We start from the raw sequence: 14,207 nt of genomic DNA, 5'->3' as shown, positions 1-14,207 counted from the left end.
AACCTCGGGAGTCTCTACTTTTTTATCATCAGAAATCTCAAACTTAGAACATATATCTGCAGCAAGCTTCATCTGTGACAAAATATATCCTCGAGAAGAATATGCAAATTCAATTCCAAGAAAGTATCTAAGAAAACCTAAATCAAACATATCAAAATTATTTTTTAACATATTTTTAACGTCAATAATACTATTTTGATCATTCTCAGTGATAATCATATCATCAACATAAAGTAACAATATTACGATACTAGTACCTGCATTTTTAACAAAAAGAGCATTGTCAGTAATAACAAGAGTGAAATCCTAATTTTATCATGATATCACTGAAACGATCATACCAAGCCTTAGAGGCTTGTTTAAGGCCATACAATGCTTTTAAAAGCCGAAGAGTTTGTCCTTGCTTAATATTAATTCTGGGTGGTGGATCCATGTAAACTTATTCACTTAAACTTTCATTTAAAAAGGCATTTTTTACATCAAGTTGATAAATAGGCCATTTCTTGGTTGATGCGACAACTATTAAAGTCGTGACACTGGTCATTCGAGCTACGAGAGCGAATGTTTCTTCATAATCAATTTCATATTCTTGTGAGTATCCCTTAGCGACTAACCTAGCTTTATATCGTTCTAAAGAGCCAACGCTTTTAGTTTTGACTTTGAAGACCCAGCGACACCCAATAGGTTTTTTGTGTGGGGGTAGATTAACTATTTCCCAAGTATTAGCCTTTTTTAGTGCATTTTGTTCAACTTGCATTGCTTCAACCCAATATGGTATAGATTTAGCTTGATTATAGTGAGCGGGTTCAAAATAAAAATGTAGGGTTATTAAACATGCTCGATAGTTGGGCGTTAAGGAATCATAGGATACAAACCTATTTGGGGGTATTGATATTTTAGAAGAATGTCTAACTTGTGGTTTCTCAGTAGACTCAGAAATTTGAAAGTATTTTTCGAGGGCACTAATAGGGTTTTCTTGATTTCTTCTTGAGTAAACATTCATATTTGTATTATTATCATTTGAGGGTATTATATCAAGATTGGACGCCTCACATGTATCTTCTATGCTTTCAAGGGAATCTTTTTTGTATGTCATCAATAAGATCATATAAAAATATGTAATCAATTTCATTTGTTTCTTCTATTTTATCAAAACCATTCTCTTCTAAAAATGTTACATCTTTTGAAACATATAGTTTATCATTTTTAAAATCATAACATCTATACCCTTTTTTATTTTCACCATATCCTAGAAAAACACATTCAATTGCTTTTGAAGACAACTTATCTCTTTTCAAGTGCATCTAATTCAGCTTTCATGGCTTCTATCCATTTGATATCATTTTTTGCTTGAAAATATGTGAATGGTTCTTCATATGAGTGAATTAATGCAATAACTGCCCTATATGTGGGTGAGAAAGACTCGTATGATACAAACTTTCCTTGAGGCCTCGAGACTCGGGATGATTGTCTAGTTTGAATGTTAGAATATTTTTCAAGTGCACATGGAGGATTAGGCTCTTGTCGCCTGGAATATTGAATACTAGTATCTCTATGAACTTCTTCATTTTCAACATTAAGATCAATAATTCTTTGATCATCATCAAAGTTACAGTCAAGGTCATATTCATCAGATGTTGATGTTAGATCTAGCAAAAAGGAGTACTCAGTGGCGTCTTTTAATTTTCTAAAATCAAAGAAGCTCTCCTTTTCAAGAAAGGAAACATTTCTAGACACATATAGTTTATTATTTTTGAAGTCAAAACATCTATAACCTTTCTGGTTTTCAGCATATCCTAAAAAGGCACAGAGAATCGCACGAGGGGAAAGTTTATCATTTTTATCAGTAAATATGAAATAGTTGCACCCAAATATTCTTGGTCTAGAGTAGTTTGGAGAAATGTTCATAAGTTTTTCAATGGGAGTGATATTTTGTAACGAAAAAGATGACATCCTATTAATGAGATAGGTGGCAGTTAAGGCAGCTTCTGCCCAAAAGTCTTTCGAGACTTGATTTGCTATTAATAAAGTCCTAGTGGTTTCTATAATATGACGATATTTTCGTTCTGCCAGTCCATTTTCTTGATGTGTATAAGGACAAGATCTTTGATGTGTGATGCCATGCAATTTAAGATAATTTTGAAAATCTGTGGATAAAAACTCTCCCCCTGAATCTGTGCGAAAAATAGTAATATCATTTTGAAACTTGTTTTTAACCATATTATAAAAAGTTTGAAAGTATGAAAATACTTCAGACTTATGTTTGAGAAAGTACATCCACGTATATCGGGAGAAATCATCGACAAAAATAACATAGTAAACAAATCCTCCTTTAGAAATTACTGGTGCAGGACCCCAAACATCCGAGTGTATTAATTCAAGTGGTCTTGAAGAGAAAAAGGTTCTGTTCTGAAATGGTAATCTTTTCATTTTGCCGAGAATACAATCTTTACAATCAAATGATTCAGAGTTACAAAATTTCCCTAGATTTGAAAAATGTTGGATTTTGGCTATATGTGGGTGACCAAGTCTCTTATGCCACAGTTCCAACTCTATTTTTTGAATATTATAACAAAAAGCTTTCTTCGGCATTTCCAAAAAATCCATGTAATAGAGTCCTTCTTCTCTATGGCCTTCCCCAATCAGCTTGTCTGACTGGCGATCATGTACCCAACAACCATGAGAAGAAAAAAAAATATTACACCCATAATCAGAAATTTGAGATACAGATAAAAGATTTAAATTTAATTTAGAAACATGTCTAATTTCTGGAATAGAAAATTTCTTTGTTTTATAAATTTTTTCAAAATTTTCTATTCCTTCTATTTCAAGAGAAGTCCCATCAGCAGTAAAGACCTTTGACACACTTGTTTTATTTTTAACATATTTGGATAGACTTTGATTATTTGGGGTCATATGAAAAGATGCACCGGAGTCAAGGAGCCAAGAAATTTTACCTAGATCAGAAAAAGATGAGGTTGATGCGTCGGTTGAAGCTTCAGATAAGAAAGAGGCACCTTTGATGAGAGGTTGAAGAATCTCATTTAGTTGGGCCAGGGAAACTGGTGCATCCTGATCTGTAGGCTCCAATCCAACAATTGTAGATCTTTTTTCTCTCAGCTCCTTAAGTTTGGGACATTATGGCCTGTAGTGTCCCGGTTCATGACAGTGATGACAAATAACTTTCTTCTTATCATAGTCACCATTTTGTCGGTTAAAGTGAGGAGGCCTATATGATCGAACATGATTCCCTGGTATAGACACGGCTAAAACGAAATCATCTTCAATTTTTAAAGAACCTTTCCGGAGACGATTTTCTTCCATTGTTAACTCTTCAATAGTTTCAACAATAGAAGGAATTTTTCCCCGGTAAAGTAGGGCCAATTTAGTGGTTTCAAATTCCGGCCTTAATCCAGTGATAAACTGTTAAAAATGTTCAGCATCGAGTTGTTTCTGACGAAGCTCGATGTTTTCGGCACAATGCCACTTTGGTTCTAAAAGGGAAAGTTCTTCCCAAAGTTCGGACAACCCATTGTAATATTCACGAATGGTTTTGTCTCCTTGTGTCATTATTCAAACTTTTTCTTGGAGGTTGCACACGTGTGCAATATCTTTAAGGGAATACATATTATTAAGGTATTCCCATGCCTTATCGGCATGATCAAATTTGGCAAGACTTGAGCATTTTTTAATGTCAACGCTATTGATAAGCCATGACATTATCTTCACATGAGATATTCTCCATTCTTTCCATTTCTTCTCGTATGAGGCAATAGCCTTGATTTTCTCTTCTTCCGATAGAGGGACCTCTTTATCTCCCTCCTTTTTAGTAAGAGATAGCTTAGGTTCCGAATCGGAACCATCCACAATCCCCCATAGGCCTTTTTCCCATATATGGTGCTTCATGATTGAAGCCCATGTTACATAGTTCGTATCGCTTAGTTTAATAGGCATGATGGTGACTTTATCATTGTCATCCATCGATTACAAGGAGAGAAAGAATAGGGATAGAAGAGAAACAAGAAGGAAAATGAAAAAGAAAGAAGAAAAAAAACAATACAACAAGATGTGAAATCTTCCCCAATGAAGTGATAAAACACTTCTCTTCAAGTGGCGAACACTTTTGCAAACGGGCACGAAAACCGAGGCAGCTTTTCCTCAAGATTTAGTACTTCCGCGGCTCTGATACCATGAAATAAAATGGTGATCTTCGAAACACGAGCTTAGATTCACAAGGGCAAGTGTCAAGAATGACACTAAAGCATAACCCTTAAAAAGGGTACAACTGGAAACAAAATAAAAATAAAAATGTATTCTTTATTGATATGAAAAACCAATTGCTTAAGAAGCATTGGAATGAAATACAAGAGGGGTTGCACCCCTTTATATACACAGCTGAAAGAGGACTCAATAGAGTTGTTGGACCGTGTCAGTTCAACAACTCTATTGCTAGTCAAGTCTGGATAGGACTTGACTAGCAACCGTCATTCTAGTTCAAACTGAACTAGATGACATAAAGACAAAAAATAAAAATAAAGGAAAAAAATTATAGAAAAGAAAGAAATGAAAATTGTATTTATATATATATATATAATATTATTATATATATATATGTACAATTTTACATTTTAACAGGAGAGAGTCGGGGCTCTAGCGTGAGAGAGAGAGAGTGACAGGGGGCTCTAACGTGAGAGAGAGACAGGGAGGGCTCGGGTTTTCGTTAAAAAGAAACCCCCTGTGTCGGGGTTTATATCAGAGTTACCAGTCGAGGAAGCGGGAGCGGGAAGCGAGGCACTTTCAAAATTTTAGGAAGCGGGGAACCACTTAGAAGAAAATTCTGAACCGTCTCGGAAGCGAACCGGAAGCGAGGGGGAAGCGAAAAAAATGGAAAAAATGGGGAAGCGAGGGGGAAGCACGCTTCCCATGCGTGTTTCCCATAAAAGGGGGACGCTTCCCCTCACGCTTCGGAAGCGCGACGTTTCGCGCTTCCCCATTTACCTAGGCGCTTCCGGTAACTCTGGTTTATATAGACTAAACGGGGAGGGGGTGGGGGGGGGGGGGGTTAAAGAACCCAAAGAGAGATTTTACGAATTTTACATAAAATTCTTTCACACTTTGATAACTTCATAGCACAATTGATGTTTTAAGCTATTTAACTGTTTTTCTCCTTTCATGTGATAATATAACCTGTTAAAGTGATTTGCCTGTGGATGCAAACAATGGCACACCAAGCTACTGACAATGAACCATACACATAACCGAAAACAAATACATGATCGCTAAAACCTGAAGATAGGGAAATATAAGGTATGCCAAAAGCATGACCACATGCTAAACAGAACCTGGCAGTGATATTTTACCTGCCTTTCAGCACGGGCAGCATCCATGTCAAGATCTTTCACATTTGTTTTCTGCAAGAATTTATGATTGAACAACATACCTCAGAGAATTGTCCAAACGAAGTGGCTAAAACAACAGGAACACTATGGGAATGCCTTATTACCAGGATTACATGTGGAAGTAGAGACTTCTTGAAATACTTCTGTGTATATTCAACACTTTCTTCATTATTAGCAGAATCACTGTCCATTGAATCAGGTGTTTCCATAGTACTTTTATTCTTATACTTATCAGGATTCTCTTCCTCATCATCTAAAATCATCTGTTCAGAAACATGGAGCTGCCATATCTGCATAGGGGCGTCAATCATGAGGCTTACCACCAGAATCATCCCTTCAAAAGAATATCTAGGAAAACAACAGTATGACCTAAAAAAAAATTCTCCTACATAAAGAACTGTTGCACATTTTTCATGCCTATGCATACAAACCAAAAACCTTCATAATGCATGTAGTTACGAAAATAAACAAGCTAGGAAATGTGAGCTCAATGCTGCAAATCACATTCCCGCAGAACTCTGCTACAAAAGCTAATAATACATTATCTCTGTGGTTTGCATGTAAGTCATAAAAACAAACATAAATATATGCAGCTTGTACATGCCTATTTCTTTTATCAACATGCCTATTTTTTTCAGCATTCACAAAAAACCTCTGCAGCACGCATTCATAAGTAACTAATAGTTTGTTATAAATGAATCTAAATGAGCACAAAAAAGAAACCGCAGATTTAGAGAACAAAAGTTGCGCATGCACAAAAGTTACAGATGCTATGCTGCAATTCATAACCATGAGAGCCATATCATTTGTAAGTAAACAAAGAATAAACTAAAATATGCAGGAAAATATTTGTTCATTGCTTGTTTGATGAAAGTGCTTAAGATAAGCCCTGCCATAATGTTGCATAAAAGAATGATGCCAGAAAACCTACAGATTTTAACTAAAGATGGGATAAGATCAGCATTTTTCTGTATGAGAGTGTGAAGTGTGCAAAGACTGGTTTTCTCCACAAAGGAAGAAAAGTCCACATTCCTCAGGCTGTAGTTCTCCATGTGGCAGGACTTTGGAAGTCCAAAGGTTACAGATGGGATAAGACCAGCATTTTTCTGTATGATAGTGTGAAGTTTTCAAAGGCTATGGTTTTCTCCACAAAGAAAGAAAAGTCTACATTTCTCAGGCTGTAGAAGTTCTCCATGTGGCAAGACTTTGGAAGTCCAAAGGTTACTGTGATCTGCCTTTTCACAAAAAATTCAGGCATGTAAGATCAGACCCTCTACATACTTTTATTCTCAATGGTTAAACCACCCACCTATGTCACATAGGTGCAGGTGCGGAGGGTGCAACATGGCAATTTCAAAAAACTTAGGTGTGGTATATATGTGTGTGTATTTTATCTATATCATATAGATAAAACTCAACTTGTTTAGGGTTAACCGAATCCATGTTAGGACAGAAATAGACCTCAGTGCAGTGGACTTCATCTGACACAATGGAAGCCATGTCCAAGTGTAACACCCACAATAGTGCGGGTGAGACACGGGTGTGTTTCCCTTTTAGAAGTGTCCATGTTATATAGCCATCCACATGTTTCTTTACCACTACAAGACAAGTATATCTTTACCCTATCTCATAATCAAGAGTTATTGTAACTTGGTATAAGGGTTCTTTGAAATTTCACTTTTTCGTATAAACTTCAAAACCTCGTTTTGAATCTATTTGGTTTCAATGTATGTATGGAGTTACAAATCCATTGTGTAATGGAAAAGGTTCACCCATAATGCGCCCAAGGTCCGTGGACTTGTTATTTCAAACATCATTTTTTGCTGAACTGCTATTTTAAACTCTGATAAAGGAATGATTACGCTTTCCTAAAAAGTTAAAGTCTATGACTTTGGGGGCATTACACAAATAGGCCTCCACAAGAGGACATTACAAGACAACTTTTCCTCTACAGTCTGCACAAAGTGAAGGATAAACATACCAATTTGTCTCATAAACCCAATGTTAAACTACTTGTGCATGACAAGAGATTTAGGAGTTTGTTTTCTTGTTTTTCATTACATTCCAGTCACTTACATAGATTAATTCCATACAAATATTCGATAATGTCATCTTAACTTCCAAACCAAAAACAAGAAAAAAAAACATTTAACTTACCTCCATTTTCAGAGCAACGGCCATTCATTTATCAAAAAAACAAAAAGGAAAATTATTTAAGCAACTCCATCATCACAGCAATGAATATCCATTTATCACCTTCGGACTTCAAGTTGTTTTTTCTTTTGCATATTTTACTATAGATTGAAGGATTTGAACCCAGTGAGTTATCTGACAAATAAGCGCCTTCCATAGGTCACTACTGCAAGGTATTTCAACTTCCAAGCAAAAGATGAAAAGACAGAGAGAAGTTAGATATACCTTATCTACATAAGGATGATCTGACAATAGTGGTTGCTCCTCAATTTTCTCTGACTGCCTTCTTCTTGGCATTGGAGGTCTACCAGAATCACGCTGAAGAAGAGAAATCATGCATATCAAAGCATAATATGAAGGATTCTCAACATGATCGCTGAGAATAAATATTTATGAAGAGAATAGAGAATAAAAGTCGGATATATGTTAAAATTATATCATGCCAACAGAAGAAACAGAAACTAAGTAGAACTCTTATTTACTGTTAGCAAGACAATGCTTTCATGAAAAAAGAAAAAAAGTCAGATACCTGTTATGTATTATTAATCTCAAGTTAGAAGACCCCTATACATACAGCATTTAGCTAAGGATGACAGTTGTTTTGTACTTTCCTACTCAATTTGAAGTCACTTCAATCTTCCCTCAGAACATATTGACTAGTGCATTTTTCTGTCTGTAAGTTAACTAAGATTATCTGGGATTGGTATTCCTATTTATCTTTATACTTAAATTTATTTTCATGTATACTAAAATTTGTTGGCTTGCAGGCACAGTGAAATTCTCATATTTTTTTTCTATTATTTTCTTCTGAGGAGGAAAGCACAAAATCCCAAACCCATCAAGATATGGAAAATCCTTGAACCTCTTCTGCCAGATAGGTATACCACCAGGTGTAGGGATTGGTAGTGCTTTTGGTACTACATTTTGAACTTATCATTTCCTTGGTGACAATTAGATCATTAAATAAATATGTATGGCACCCTCTCCCCATTAAGTAGGATTAATTACAACCAAAGACCGTAAACCACCAAATCAAATTTACCTTTCAAACAGAATTGATCCCCTACAGATTTTACAATCCCAAACAGACTGCACAAAAAAGGATCAGGGATGCTTAAACATAACTTGATTACAAAATTTGTCAACACTCTTGAATTTCATGATGAGCTTACGAGATCTATTCAAGAAAATGTGCCGTGGTGTATGTTGTTTGCTAATGATATTGTTTTGATTGATGAGTCTAGAGTTGGGGTTAATGCTAAGTTAGAATTATGGAAACAGACATTGGAAGCAAGAGGTTTTAAGTTGAGTAAGAATAAGACAGAATACATGGAATGTCGGTTTAGTAAGCAACGAAGTAGTGATGGGAGTGTAGTGAAGCTTGGTGAGCAAGAAATACCGGTGGATGATTGTTTCAAATATTTGGGATCTATCATTCAAAAGTATGGAGAAATTGATGGAGATGTAAATCATAGGATAAAGGTTGGGTGGATGAAATGGAAAAGTGCAACTGGAGTATTGTGCGATCGTAGAATGCCATTGCGGTTGAAGGGAAAGTTTTATAGGACGACTATTAGGCCCGCTTTACTATATGGTACGAAATGTTGGGCTGCCAAGAGACATCATATTCAAAAACTGAGTGCAGCTGAGATGCGTATGCTGAGATGGATGTGTGAAAATACAATAAAAGATAAGATTCGGAACGAGGAGATACGTAAGAAGGTAGGCGTTGCACCCATTGAAAATAAGATGAGAGAGAATCGTTTACGGTGGTTTGGACATATTCGGCGAAGGCCTAATGATGCTCCAGTTAGAAGGATGGAGAAATGGGAAAATATATTAGTTAAAAGAGGTCGGGGTAGGCCTAGGAAGACATGGATGGAGGTGATAGGAAAGGATATGAATGCTTTGAACCTCACCGAGGACATGGCATTGGATAAAAATGATTGGAGGAGAAGGATTCATGTGGAAGACCCAGAATGATTTTCTTTTTTTGTTCATATCGCCGACCCCAATTGTTTTGGGATGAAGGCGTAGTTGTTGTTGTTGTTGTACTCTTGAATTTCATGAGAGCATCGATCCAGCGATTGAACAGGGATGCTTAAACTTGACTGCAAAATTTGTTAACACTCATCAATCCAAAGATTCAACCTTCAACAGAAGCATTCACAGTTTACCATATCTAACCCTGCTAAGCGTGCATAGTTAGGAGTGATGAATGAGATGAACAAGCCAAGGTTCCCACCTTCAACTTTAGCATTCAAGGTTAAACATGTCTGAGGCTGTTAATGCGCGCAAGTAGGGGGTGATAGATAAGCTGAATAAGAAAAGCTTTCCCTGTTCAAGCTCAGCCCCTTTAGACTCATAGCTCAAGCTTGGACTCAGCTCTCTATGAGAATGAGCTCAGGCTCATCCCACCATGGCTCATTTTAATGAAATACTAATTTTATTGTCCATTCACTTTTTAAATGCCGTAGAGTTTAAGTTTCTATTTTTAAAATAATGAAAAGCGAAAGCGACAATCAATTTTCTACTTTCCATAAACATATGCACACTCATTTATGGTATAGCGGCTTCAGAGTCATATCTATATTCATATAGTCCCTGCTTGGACCTCAGCTTCCTCACCAAAAGTAACAAAGAAGAATCATTTTTTTATTATTTTGCTAAGGCAATCAACTTGGTATGGATATGGGCATGTGAATTCTTACGCATAGCCACAAATATTGCCAATATTTTCAAAATCTCACAATACCATCATGATATAATCACAAACCATGATATTCCCAACATGTTCACGAGATTCCAAAATCTCATCTACTTTACATATATTGCAATGTTTGTCACGGGCCTATTTCCTTCAATGGGCCAGCGCGGCGCGACGGTCCTTCCTTACCGCCGCAAGCCTACTCGTCAGCTCGCTTGCCGGTCGCGGAAGCTTATGATCAGAGTGCAAGAGAGCAAGAGAGAATAGAGGGAGAGGAGTTGCAATCACAAGAAGCAATCACAACGAGGGTGAACAAAAGAAAGCTCAACGCATTTGATTCATTCACAATTTTGCCCGCAGGCTATTACAGTTCAAGTATACGGGCTGCCCCTTCGGGGTATTAATTCACCTGAACCGGGCAGCTTACATCAGACTCAACAAAAGCAAAACAGACTCTAAGCGCAACTGTACACTGTAAGTCGCAAGGGAACATGCTCCCCCCTTCAAATCATGCGCCGTCCTCGGCGCCATCTGTTTCGTGGTAAGCCCTGACTTCAGCCGGGTAGCGGCTGTTCATTCGAAATGCAGGCTCCCACGTTGGTTCCGCTGTTTCCTCCCACTGCACCAAGTATTTCTTCGCTTGCCCCAAGTAGTTGACCTTGTGGCGAAGGATCTGACTGAGGTGCTTTTCGGCCCGTTGTGCTGCCGGGGCCCTCTGCATGATGGGAGCGCGTTGCGGCACATTGCGTTCCGGGTCTCCATCATCTGGATGGAACTGCTTGAGGTTGCACACGTGGAACACCGGGTGCACCTTGAAGTCTGGGGGCAACTCCAACTTATAGGCTAGCTTGCCCACCTTCTTTGTGATGGTGAAGGGTCCCTCATACTTTCTGAGTAGTCCGCGGTGCCGCCCGCGGAAGATGCCTGTGCGACCAGGATATAACTTCACCAACACTTGGTCCCCAACTTGGAACCCTGCGGGCCGACGGTGTTTGTCTGCCCACTTCTTCATTCTCTTTGCCGCTTTGTGTAAGAATGCCTTCGCTAACTCATTTTGCTCGTGCCAGTCGCGAACAAACTGATAGGCGAATGATGGCCTTCCCTTTTCCTGTGTGGCAAGAGTGTGCGGGGTCAGTGGCTGCTGCCCCGTGGCTATCTCGAACGGACTGTGGCCTGAAGACTCGCTCTTCTGTAGATTATAACAAAACTGTGCCACATCAAGGAGCTTCACCCAATTTTTCTGATTGGCACTAACAAAGTGCCTAAGGTACTGCTCCAGGATCCCGTTGATGCGCTCTGTCTGCCCATCTGTCTGCGGATGGAAGCTAGTTGAAAACAGCAACTCAGAGCCCAGTAGCCGAAATACTTCACGCCAGAACTTGCCCGTGAAGCGAGCATCACGATCACTCACAATGCTCTTTGGTATGCCCCAGTGCTTCACCACATGCTTTACGAACAACTCTGCAGTCTTCTCTGCAGGGCACTCCTTAGAAGCCGGGATGAAGGTGGCATACTTTGAAAAACGATCCACCACAACTAGAATAGAACTGAGGCCCTCTACCTTTGGCAGACTAACAATAAAGTCCATGGAGATGCTATCCCATGGACGTTCTGGAATTGGTAGAGGCTCAAGGAGACCGGCAGCCTTCTGATTTGTCCCCTTATCCTGCTGGCAGATGAGGCATGTCCGCACATACCCCTCAACGTCGTCTCTCATCTGCGGCCAATAGTAGCCGCGCTCAAGAAGTGCTAAGGTCCGCTCCTGACCAGGATGGCCGGCCCATAGTGTATCATGGCACTCCTTGAGTAGCTCTCGGCGAAGGCTTCCCCACCGTGGTACAAAGATGCGTCCCCCTTTTGTTATGAGGAGGCCATCTTGTAGCCAAAATCGCCGAGTCTTCCCTGCCTGCGCTAGAGAAACAAGGTGTTGTGCGGTCGGATCCTGCTGCGTACCCTCGCGGATGCGGCTCAGCAGTGCACCCTCCAAATGCACTTCAGAAGACTCCGCACGCGCAGCTGCCAGTTCAGCCCTACGGCTCAGGGCATCCGCCACAACATTGGTCTTTCCAACCTTGTACTCTAAGGCAAAGTCGAACTCAGCCAAAAACATCTGCCATCGAGCTTGCTTGGGCGTCAGCTTCTTTTGCGTCTGAAAATAGCTCGTGGCCACATTGTCCGTCTTGACGACGAACTCGGCACTCAAAAGGTAGTGCCGCCAGGTCCTGAGGCAATACACAATGGCGGTCATCTCACGTTCGTGCACTGTGTACCGCCTCTCTGCATCCTTCAGCTTACGACTCTCATATGCGATCGGATGCCCGTCTTGCATAATAACTCCGCCAATGGCAAAGTCTGAGGCATCAGTGTGGACTTCGAAGGGTCTCGAATGATCAGGCAGTCGCAGTACTGGCTCTCTCACTAAGGCTTTCTTCAAGCCCTCGAAGGCATCTTGGCACGCTCCTGTCCAGAGCCATACCCGATTTTTCTTTAACAAATCTGTGAGGGGCGCAGCAATGAGGGAATAACCTTCGATGAAACGCCGATAATAATTTGCCAAGCCGAGGAATGACCGCAATTCTGGCACTTTGCTTGGCGGAACCCATTCCTGGATGGCCCTTATCTTCTGCCCATCCATACGCAGCACACCACGCCCCACAACGTGGCCAAGGAAGCTGATCTCCTCCTGCCCGAAGAGACACTTCTCTCGTTTAACACAGAGGTCATTCTCCTTCAGCACCTGAAACACTGTTCGCAAGTGCCCGACATGTTCCTCCATGTTACTGCTGTAGATCACGATATCATCCAGATAGACTACCACAAACTTGTCTAAGTAAGGGTAGAAAATCTGGTTCATTAAAGTCGTGAATGTGGCTGGAGCATTTGTCAACCCGAATGGCATTACTAGAAATTCGTAAGCACCATAGCGGGTGACACAAGTTGTTTTCGGCTCATCACCTTCGGCAATCCTCACCTGCCAGTAACCCGATCGCAGATCTAGCTTGGAAAAGATACGGGCACTGCCTAGCTGATCGAACAAGTCTGCTATCAATGGCAATGGGTACTTGTTCTTCACCGTGACCTTGTTCAAGGCCCGGTAATCCACACATAACCGTTTAGAGCCATCATGTTTCATCTGAAAAAGGACCGGGGCACCAAATGGGGCTTTTGATGGACGAACAATGCCTGCGTCCAACATCTCGTCTAGTTGCCTGCGCAGCTCCTTCAACTCTGCTGGCCCCATACGGTATGGAACCATTGCGGGAGGCTTTGCTCCCGGGGTCAACTCAATCTTGTGGTCGACCTCGCGTCTTGGCGGAAGACGCTTTGGCAATTCCGGAGGCATCACCCCCCGAAACTCCTCCAATAGAGGGGCTAGGGTCGGCGGCACTGCTGCTTCTACCTTCCCTTCATCTGCACGCACTGCAACTAGGAATGTCTGCTCCCCATGCTTGACACCCTTCTTCAGTTGCATTGCTGATAACACTGAAGACTTGCCTTTCTGCGTAAGGCACTGCACTGTGTGGGACAGGTCCGATCCCATGATCGTCAACGTGTTAAACTTTGGCAGCATCATCACATTCTGGCTTCGCAGAAACTCCATACCCAGAATCACCTTGAAATCGTCCAGGGGCACCACAGAGAAATTGGCTTTGCCGACCCAACTCCCCACTTGAGTAGCCACATCTCTTGCTTCACCAAGAATGGGCTTGGCCTCAGAGTTTACTGTTTTGATAGTCCTCTGCTTTGGCCCAGTTTTCAAGCCCAACCGCTCTGCCTCTTCCCGCGAGACAAAGTTGTGTGTGGCCCCGGAGTCTACCATTGCCGAAGTAGACTTTCCATTCATGATGACTTCTACGTACATAAGTTCCTTACTGACCTGCATGTTCTTAGCTGCGCAACTTCTAGCT

The 14,207-nt window shown here is 40.5% G+C and overlaps 1 protein-coding gene across 1 annotated transcript in view; it reads right to left on the bottom strand.

The window, feature by feature from the left end:
* PDE312 (Nucleic acid-binding, OB-fold-like protein) overlaps positions 1-14,207 on the bottom strand; it is a 59,111-nt gene that overhangs the window by 6,429 nt on the left and 38,475 nt on the right. The window contains exons 8-10 of the mRNA XM_090003388.1: positions 7,818-7,910; positions 5,504-5,689; positions 5,361-5,411 (exon numbers count right to left, since the gene is read on the bottom strand). Of these exons, the coding sequence (XP_089859514.1) occupies positions 5,361-5,411; positions 5,504-5,689; positions 7,818-7,910 (330 nt within the window). The remainder of the gene's footprint in view (positions 1-5,360; positions 5,412-5,503; positions 5,690-7,817; positions 7,911-14,207) is intronic.

Source organism: Nuphar pumila, chromosome 4 (assembly GCF_984573655.1).
Source record: "Nuphar pumila chromosome 4, dmNupPumi1.hap1.1, whole genome shotgun sequence".
Taxonomy (NCBI): Eukaryota; Viridiplantae; Streptophyta; class Magnoliopsida; order Nymphaeales; family Nymphaeaceae; genus Nuphar; species Nuphar pumila.
The sequence above is the reverse complement of the archived record's forward strand: the minus strand, read 5'-3'. Positions and strand labels throughout refer to the sequence as shown.